The 10,404-nt window shown below is 40.9% G+C and overlaps 1 protein-coding gene across 1 annotated transcript; it reads left to right on the forward strand.

The window, feature by feature from the left end:
- The first annotated feature begins 1,206 nt into the window (after positions 1 to 1,206).
- LOC118515141 lies at positions 1,207 to 2,559 on the forward strand. Its single transcript, XM_036061842.1, has 2 exons — positions 1,207 to 1,280; positions 1,426 to 2,559. The coding sequence occupies exon 2, from the start codon at positions 1,859 to 1,861 to the stop codon at positions 2,213 to 2,215; it is 357 nt and encodes a 118-aa protein (XP_035917735.1). The 5' UTR covers positions 1,207 to 1,280; positions 1,426 to 1,858; the 3' UTR covers positions 2,216 to 2,559.
- The last annotated feature ends 7,845 nt before the right edge of the window (positions 2,560 to 10,404 follow it).

Raw genomic sequence — 10,404 nt, forward strand, 5'->3', positions numbered from 1 at the left:
GAAATATCAGGGAGGAAATGCCTTGGTAATTTTTTGTGTCATTGAATTTTGTACTTCGTCAGCACATGCGGTACTGACCATACGGCGTCAAGCCGTCATAATCGAAAATAAATAAATAAATAAATAAATAAAATTAAATCTTAATTCTTACCTTACCTAACTACTACGGGACCTACGCTAATGGCAACTAGACTTATTTACAAACTTGATTCTATGAACATTATCGCTATGATTTAATTTTAACTTTATCCATTCCTTTACCTGTGTATATGTACAATTACCACCTAATTCCTTAATAACGAACAAAATATTTTTTAATTGGCAAAACGGTTTTTTCCGTTTTCCCCCTTCCGGTCCAACAAAACTTTAAAAAAGATTAGGGTCTAAAATCAAATTTAATGTATCACTAGCACGCTGTTTTTCGTTGGTGTCTGTTGCTATATTCAGTTTTACCCACTTTATGAATTCTTCTCTTTCTTTTACATCTTCCAGCTTAGCTTCCAGGAAAAGAAGTTCTTCTACACTTTCCACAGAGCGGAATCGTCCCGGTTTGTTAGGCTGGCTAGTGTTAGCTAGTGGTTGCTTCTTGCCCATGAATTCTTCCAGCAATCCGGCTATATATTCTACTCTGCCACTGAGCTGCCGAATTTCCTGTGTAATTATGTCCTGCCGGACCTGGACGTTCGCAAGCATTCGACGCATGGATTGGAATTCCTGCGCCGAACCCGTCGCGGATGATGATACCGGCATATTGTTGTTGCAGTCGGAATTTTGCTTTGAATCCATCTAAAATTGAAAAAAGCGTTGTTAGGGACATTTTAACTTTCCACTGTGTTATTTAAAACAGTTTTTTCTTACCTTTTTGCGAAAATAATCTAAACACTCGTCACAAGACTATCCTGAACCAGAACTAAAGCAAAATGAAATGTTCACCATTCTTCGAATTTGAATTTTGAAAGAAGAATAAATGTATGTGAAAGCAAAACAATATCACAACGGCATTCATAACGCGTATCGAGAGTGTTCACTAACACATACACATTATGCGGTCTCACCAATACCCTCATACATTTGGGCCACAAACGCTCACGCACATTACCCCATAAACCCGAATCCGAACGTCCTCAGAATGTCCTCAGTCCATGTAAAAACGTCCTCAATTTTGTATGGCCAGCGGGCTTGTGACACAAAATTAGGACGTTGCATGCGAATTCGAGCACTTGTATGACGAGTGGGCAATAAAAAAAGTGTGAGGGATACAGTTCAGGCGGAAAAAAATGGTTTGTTTTATGGAATTATCTGGAGTAAGGCAGTGTAGTGCACGAACTTTTTGCTGAAGGATAAAACACTATCTTGCTCGCTCTCGCACTCGCCATAAATATAGCGCTCTCTGCAACGCAAACTCATGGTCACGGTTTAGTATAGATTTTAGGATGGCGATGTTGGTGGTGTGAGTGAGTACCGGGCGACGGTTAAAACAGGAGTATGGTTAGTTGCTCATAAAGTATAGTTTGACATTTCTCGCTGTTCTGTCGCAAAGAGTGGTAATACGAAGTTTTGACACGAAAAAAAAGATGAGCAAAGGCTGGATAATTAGTGAAATGTTTGAGGATAGTGATTCGAGGATGGAGAAAATACCGGAGGTTGAAACCAAGAAAGGATTCAACGAATGGCTATCGTGCTCCTGGCCGTTGAAGCAATTCGACGAATCAGTTCCAACAAATAAGCGAAAGGCTGTGTGGATGCGTTTTCGTGATCAGTTCGAGAGGATAGTGGCGTGCAAGGCGTCTGTTGATCCGAAAACCCGAGTGACGGGCCTTAAAATTTTTGCGGAAGCTATTTGCTGAGTATAATCGAGATGCAGCAGCGGAATATGGCACCTAAAACTCCAGACATTTACAAGGAAACGATCCGAGCACTCGATACTTATTTCAACGATTTGTGCGATGCGTCGAAAGAGCGACTGAAATTCCGGGAAATGAGGATGAATGCTAAGGAGCCGTTTGCAGATTGGGTGCTCCGCCTGGAGAAACAAGCAGCTTTATGTAAATTCGTGGAGGCACAGCGGGAAGAGGAGAAGATGCAGGCTATAACAAGGCGTTCGATTCAGACAATTGCCTATAAGTTATACGAAATGGCAAGTATTTTCGGAAATAGCCTGGAGCGGGTGGTTAGTCACGGCAAACATTTAGACTTTATCCGCACGGAGGCTTAGGAATTAAAACCTTATAGAATGGAGATGGCATCTCAACAAGCGGAGGAGGATCAGCGGTCAGTGTTGAGACCAGTGAACGCTGTAAGGTCGTTGAACAATGTAGCTCGTCGGGATAAGCCTTATAAATGGGGATAAGGTTTAAATGGGACAAAAATCGGGAGAATGAATTTCGAATGACAAAAATGCCGAGAAAGGATGATGGGCAATGCAGTTCGAGGTGTGGACGTTTTCATACTTGGGGCCGTTGCAAGGCGTTCATGGCTAGGTGTTATACGTGCGGAAAAACCGGCCATTTTGCGGAATATTGTTTTGTGGCAAAAGGCAAAGCTGACATGAAGAAAAAAGCTGGGTGAATTAATCAGGTAGAAGGCGGGTTACAGTGAAAATATAATACAATAACATTGATAACTTTGTGACGGAAATATAAAAGGAAAAAGGAACTTGCATATTTTCAACAAAAGATTGACTTATTTATTTAATTTTTTTCTTCTCTCTGTTTCGTTCTTTCTTTGTTTTATTTTTTTGCTTTTTGTTGATTACTGGTGAATTGACGTCATCTGGTGGTGTAAACGAACCGCGGTTCGTGAATTGTAAAATTGGATCATTGGTGATTAACTTTTGGTAGACTCGGGAGCATCGGTTAACACGCTCACTACCAAAAAATTGAGTGAAATCAAGAAAGAATGTCGTTCTGTGGTTCAATAAGTGATATTCCACCCAGAGGAGAATTTAAGAGGGTATGCAACTCAACGTTCTTTAGATGTAATTTGTTCATTTAAGGCGTGTGTAGAAGTTAAGGATCGCGAGCAAAGTAGGCAATTTGCTAAGTTTTTTGTAGTAGATGGCACAGAGCTACCCCTTCTCGGGTTTGAGACAGCGTATCAGTTGGGGTTGCTTAGAATAGGTCTGAAAGAACAAATTTTCATTTCAGTTGCTTAGAATAGGTCTGAAAGAACAATGAGGTATTTATTGGACTAATGGCATCGAGCTTGGACTATCACTGCTGGGCAGTTTGAGGAACACTGTGCGCAGGCAAATGTTTGTACTGTACATATTACTGTTTTCTTTTTGTATTGTTACAGTCCAGATCCGCTACACGGAAGCAAGTTCCGCTTCACACACTAAACTACCACCAACACAGCAACTGAAAGCAATAGACCCGGACCAAACCATCAACACAACCTCCACCTTGGACGTGGACAACTACACTGCAATCTCCACACACCGACAACCGACCATACCCGGGATAAGGCAAAATAACAGGGAGGAAATGCCTTGTTAATTTATTTGTACTTGTAATCGTCAACACACGCGGTGTTGTCAATACGGCGTCAAGCCGTCCAGCTAGAAATATAAAATAAATGAATAATGGCATCGAGGCGCAAAAGGAGATGAGGTATAAATAATCGTACATCAAATACGAATCGGATTCAGGGATGGAATATCAGTGTCACGAATTTCCAAAGATACGGGGAGATCTGGTGAAATTTAGGGTAAACAATTCGGTAATACCGAAACAGATAATTAGATACAACGTTCCACTAGCGTTCGGAAACGCAGTTAATGAGAGACTTGCTGGAGAGGACATGGAGAGGAAAAAAATTATCGAAAGAGCTGATGGAACTGAGGACAAGTAACATTTGTGTCACCCATGGTTCTCGTTCCAAAAGGCCCAAAAGATTTTCGAATGGTTATTGATTATCGCGAGGTAAATAAGGCCATTATTCGTGAATCTTATCCAATTCCATCTCTTGAAAAGATATGGGCAGAAATACCGCATAGTAATGAGGGGTTATTCTTTACTAAGTTTGACATAAAATATGCATACTTCCATGTAGAGCTTCATAAGGAGGTACGTCATTTGACTACGGATTGATGCGTTTTACAAGGTTGCCTTTTGGCTTGTCGTGTGCACCTGAGTTATTCCAAAGTATCATGGAGAGATTATTTGCCAGCGTCAAGAATAGTATCGTATACATGGATGATATGCTTGTTTACGCGCGTTCATTAGAAAAATTGAGGAACATGGTAAAAGAAGTGAAAAAGGTTATGCAATTGAATGATTTGACAATCAATGAGAAGAAATCATTGTATGATCAAGAGAAGGTAGAGTTTTTAGGGTTCACAATCGACGGAAGGGAAATACTCGCCGCAAGGCAGAAAATATCAGACATTTTAAAATTTGAGAGGCCAAAAGACGTTTCAGAGTTGAGGAGTCTCTTAGGAATGGTTACTTTTACTAGCCCATTCTTAAAGGGGTGGGAGGAGGAGCAGCAAAGTGCATTTGACGAGCTAAAATTGGCAGCTGAAAATGATCTCGTTAAAAGAGGATATTTTGACGACAATGATAAAACGATCCTGTATATGGATGCGTCACCTTGGGGTTTGGGAGCTGTTTTGGCGCAAGAAAATATGGATGGTAGCGAAAGACGAATCATAGCTTGTGCGTCGAAAAGCCTAACGGCAGTAGAGAGTAGATATCCTCAGCTCCATCGCGAGGCATTGGCAATTATATGAGCTATGAAGAGATTTGCTTATTACTTAATCGGTAGAAAGTTCATACTACGATCGGGCAGTGCGGCACTGATGTTTATGCTAAAAGGGAAACAGTGAAAAGACATAGGAAAACGGATTATGTCTAGGGCAGAAGGGTGGTTCTTAGGAATGGATCATTTTGATTATACATTTGAGCATGTGTCAGGAAAGGAAAATATTGCAGATGCGGCATCTCGAATCGGGGAGAAGCGTGATGATCCACAATTCGGATATTGGAAAGAACTGCATGAGGTGTGCGTGGTAGAGACCAAAATAGGTTGTAGTTAGTAGCGTTGACCTCGCCGGAGGTGAGAGAGGTGTAGCGACCTTGGCCGCTACGATTATCAGTTTTCGATAAGGCTACGTGTAGCCGCGGCTAAAGGGGCGGCCGTGAGAACAAATTGCGGCTGGTTGCGAGAGGAGAACGAGCGAACCGAAAACCGACAGAGCGAGCGATCGAATTAAGCGGAGTTCGATGATCGAACGGTTTTGCGGTGCGATGGCGAAACAAAGGACCATTTTTTTAGCGGTTATCAAGGAGTTTGGTGGTGGTTTCTGGTGCGTGGAATAAAGATTAGATCGTTGAATTAGATAAAAATATTTTATTTATAAAGGAGAAGGAAAGTAGATAGGCGTTTCAGAGGAACAGCTGAAAGATAATGAGTTACAAACGGTGATGAGATGGTTAGGCAACAAACATAAATGGCCACCAGAAATAGCTAAGTTTCAACCTTTTCAAAGCGAGATGTACATTCAATAAGGAGCATAAATGAAGCAGGAGAAGCTAGTGCTTCCTGCCACCCTTCGTACGAGTGTAGCGCATGGAAGCCATCCAGGGATGTCGAAGATGAAAATTTTTTTTGAGACAGGGGCTTTGGTGGCCCGATATGGTTCGCGAGATAGAGGGTTTTGTTAGAAGCTGTCCAGAGTGTCATCTGATTAAAGCAGTAAATTGTCCACCTCCCATAACATTAAAGGAGATTCCAAATAATCCATGGGATTACGTCTCTATGGATCTTGCATCGTCGTCTGACGCACTGAATTTCAAAGCATTGGTACTTACCGATAACTATTCGCGGTTTCTGGTTGCAGTGCCGATGGAGCGGACTGACACGGACGCAGTGTAAAAGGTACTACGTAGAATTTTTAATACCTATTACGTGCCTAAGACAATGAAGGCAGACAATGGGCCTCCATTAAACAGTGTAGAGCTAAAAGTTTGGTTGAAAGAGGCATGGGGAGTTAAGTTGATACACTGCACGCCGCTGAACCCAACGGAAAACGGGTTAGTTGAAAGGAGCATGCAAGGGATAAATAAAATAGCAGCGGTAGCAAAGGTAGGGAAACAGATTTGGAAGGAGGCACTGGCGGACTATGTTGCGGCGTACAACTCTTGGCCTCATCACATAACGAAAATACCGCCTGCGGAACTTATGTTTGGTAGGGCAGTTAGATGTTTATTGCCGAACATGAAAGTTGATTCAGGCCAGTCGTTGGATGAGGAGTTGTGAGATCGGGAAAGAACAGCTTAATTCCAACGAAACTCTAAAGATGATATTAAACGTAGGGCTAGAGAAACTAATATTGAACTAGGAGATAAAGTGATAGTAATGCAACAGAAATGGGATAAGGCAGACACTAATTATAAAAACAAATTTTTCGACGTAATTAAAATGACAGGAGTGGGGAGAGTGACAGTAAGAGATTTAGAAAGCGGTAAAGAATATGAGCGTAGCGTTAAGCATTTAAAGAAATATATTGAGAGGAAAAGGGATCAAGCGGATGATGCAGGAATAAAAGATTTGAAAGCATCGTTAGGAACTGGAGGAGACATGGAGCAAAGCGACAAACATATATGAGAGGCCTATCGAGGGGCTGCTGCGAACTGCGGTACCGGAAATAGGAGGTCGGGGAGTTAGGGAAATAAAGCGTCCTAGCAGGTATCTTGATTGAGGTTCGTAGGTAAGGAAATAGGTTCTTGTTGTCTTAAAACTGTTTTGTAAGGAGAGGATGTGGGATCCTGAGTATGAATGTAGTGGTGTGAGTGTGGAACGGCAATGGATGAGAGGCCGACGGTCTTGGTTGAACGCTGAATAAAGCGCAATGGGAGTATTGCGCGAACTGGTAAAAGGCGTGTATAGTGCATTATTGGGAAGGTTGCGATATCACAACCACGAGATTGAACTAGATCAATGATGATAAGGAATAAATAGACGCATTACAACCATCATCGAACACAGACGTTCCTTAACCTCTAAGCGCTGCACCACATGGCGACCGTGACAGGACAAAGAGAAAGAGAGAGACTATAACGTATTGAACAGCGATTACATCCAATTTGAACAGGCCAGCAACAAAAAAAAGATACAAGTGCAACCAGCAACAAGGCAAGCCGTAAACATAAAAGCTACATGAAATCGGTACCCTGAGAATCGTATAATTTTGATAGAAAGTGATTACGAAGAATTGGAAAGTGGAACCAAATATGGTAAATGCGTACAGTTTAGATTAATATGATATGAAAAAAGCTACCTCTAAATACGAGTTACGTAGCCAACGCGGTGAAACAAACGAACGAAAAACAAGTGTTAGTGAGGAACCTAAAACGGAGCAAGGCGCAATGACTATCGTTCGTAAAGATCCTTTATCATAAGAAGGAAAATCTGTTCAAAAAAGAATCGTTGATCGGGCAATTAAAGACATTAAAAGAAACACATAACATCAGCACACTCTGTTGATGGTAGACAAATTAACCATGAGGACAAAAGACGTATATTTAAAAGATGGCATACCAGAGCAGATTGCACAGAAAATGGCGACAAAGCATGGTGTAGACTCCATGGTTCAGGGTATAGGCGATAAAGAAGCGAGAATCATATTAAAAGCGGAATCTTTTTCAAGCGTTGATCATGCAATTCAAAAATTATTTGAGCTCAACATAAACGGTTTCACGGAAAATAATATAGACCCTTCTACTGCGCAAGTTTGTTTTGCAAACCACACACAAACAAACAATAGAAATTATCGCTCGCGTGGCCGTTAAAACCTACGATATAACAATAATAACTTTAGAAGCAGAGGCACATACTGAACGGGACAGTTTTCACTCAGAGGAAATGGTTTTCAACAAAATCGCGATGGTTTGAGAGGAAACGTACACATAAGTTTATAGTGGATTGTGGGTCAAATATAGTTACGCATAATAAGACACCGTCAAGTCGCCACGCGCGCACTTTCCGACGCGCATGTCAACAGCGAGCTGGCAACCGGACCCGACACGTGGACACGCGCTTCCGCTCCACGACAGCCGCTACCAGCGAACCAGCCAGGTCAGCTTAACGCCAAAGCGGGTCATTTGAAACATATTCCAGCCGATGTTAGTTAGTTACGATTCAGAGATCAGGGAATAAAGTAAGCTTTTTTGTAAAAAGTACTCCCACCGTGTCGTTTCTATAACTGGCGCAGCCGTACGGAGTCAGCTGAGTGAAAGACTGTGATAACAGTGGAAAAATAACGGACAAACAAAACCGTTGTTAAAGTGTTCCCGCATAAAACAGTTTGTGTAACGCAACCTGAGCATTCGCGACAAGCAGACGTCTTCGTCGTCGTGGAATTGAGGAACCCCCTGCAGACTTCACCTGGAGAACCAGCATCGTCAGCCCGGCTTACGCTACACGACAGCAAAACAAATCGTAAGTATTTTTTTCTTTTCTTTGCGTTTACGAAAAATCGTAAATCGAAAGCGCACTACCAGATAGACGCTTCGATTGGAGACGCGTACTACCAGAAAGACGCGTATTCAGCAGTGAAACTGTTAAAATTATTTGCGTCCCTAAATATTTAGGTAGGGAAGTGACAAGTGTTGTGAACTTCCAACAATCACGTTCCGCACTACCAGATAGACGGAGGTGATTATCTTAAAAGCCACTACCAGATAGAGCTTTAGGTTTCAATCAATAATTAATGCCAAACTTCAAAGACAAGGTGTTTAAGAAGGCACAAGCATTGCTTCAGGAAAAAGGTTTCAATTCTGAAACTAGTTCAGAATCAGAAGAAAGTGCAGTGTCTGGAGAATATTCTCACGTACCCATAGAAAATTTGGATTTGTCTCTTGATAACCTTGATCTCGCAATGAATGCTCAAGCTCAATCTATCCCAACGGAGAATTTGAGTGACCAGATGGCTAGTATGATACAAGTTATGGAGAATATTAGTGCAAGGTTAACGCAACATCATTTACAATTCCAAAGTATCTGCGAAAACCAGCGAGTAACTACTCACCCAAATGAACCTATCATTCGGGGAGTGACAATGGCAGGTGATCCGTTCCGTATCCCTGACCCAATTAAAATGTTGCCCACTTTTAATGGCAATAAGAGACAACTGTATAGTTGGCGTGAAACAGCACAAAAAACGCTAGATTTATTCGGAAACTTAGTGGCACCCAATATTTTTGAAATCTACGTGACTGCTGTTATAAACAAAATTGAGGGGCATGCTAAGGATATACTATGCACAAATGGGAACCCCAAAACATTTGATGATGTAAAGAAAATACTAACAGGAACTCTTGGTGATAAACAAGAGCTTTCTACCTATAATTGCCAACTATGGCATAACAAAATGGATAATGGCAATGCGCATAAGCATTACCAGAAAACAAAAGAAATCGTTCACAACATAAAATCATTAGCAAAGCAAAATCCAAAGTATGATCAACACTGGGATGCCATAAATGATTTTATAGACGAATACACCCTAGCAGCATACGTTAGCGGGCTGCAAAAACCATATTTTGGGTACGTACAAGCTGCAGAACCCAAAACAATAGAAAATGCGTATGCATTCATATGCAAGTTTTCCTCAAATGAGTTAAGTAAGAATCTCACTGAAGATAACAAACAATACTTTCGAGCTTCGAGTAGCCTTCGAACTGCAGTGTATGAAAACAACAAAGGTCTACCCGAAAAAAAAATCTATAATGCAAAAAATGTACAACCCCTGCGACAGGATTACAAACTTCAAAAATCAACTAACACAGATCCGCCTACCGAACCTATGGAAATAGGGTCATCTAAGAGCAGATTAACTTTAAACAAGAAGCAAGTTTTTAATGCAGAAATAACACAGCCTTCTGATAATGACGATTCCGAGACTGAGGAGGGATTGGACATAAATTTTTGCTTAACTCTCCTAGAACTCGAAAATACATAAATTACTTACCTTACATTACATCAAGTAATCAATCAAACAAAAGTTTGAAAATTTTGATTGATTCCGGTGCAAATAAAAATATAATACGACCAGGAATACTATCAAATGTTAAAAAAATAACTGGCACTAAAATAAACAACATTGCTGGATGCCAATACGTTAATAAGAAAGGAAGTATCAACTTACTTGGCGATAAGCTTCCAAACCAAATATTTTATGAAATGCAGTTTCACGATTTTTTTGACGCACTGATTGGATCAGAATGCATGGCTAAGAACAAAGCCAAAATAAACTTCGAAGACGAAACATTTGAAATCGGAAACATAAAATTGAAATACGAAAAATATTTTCCAACACAAAAATTATATTCGCACCATATAGAAATGGAAACGACAGTTAATGGTGACTGGTTAGTACCAACATTTCAAAAACTTTGTAAC

This window comes from Anopheles stephensi (genome assembly GCF_013141755.1).
Source record: "Anopheles stephensi strain Indian chromosome Y unlocalized genomic scaffold, UCI_ANSTEP_V1.0 chrY14, whole genome shotgun sequence".
Classification (NCBI taxonomy): Eukaryota; Metazoa; Arthropoda; class Insecta; order Diptera; family Culicidae; genus Anopheles; species Anopheles stephensi.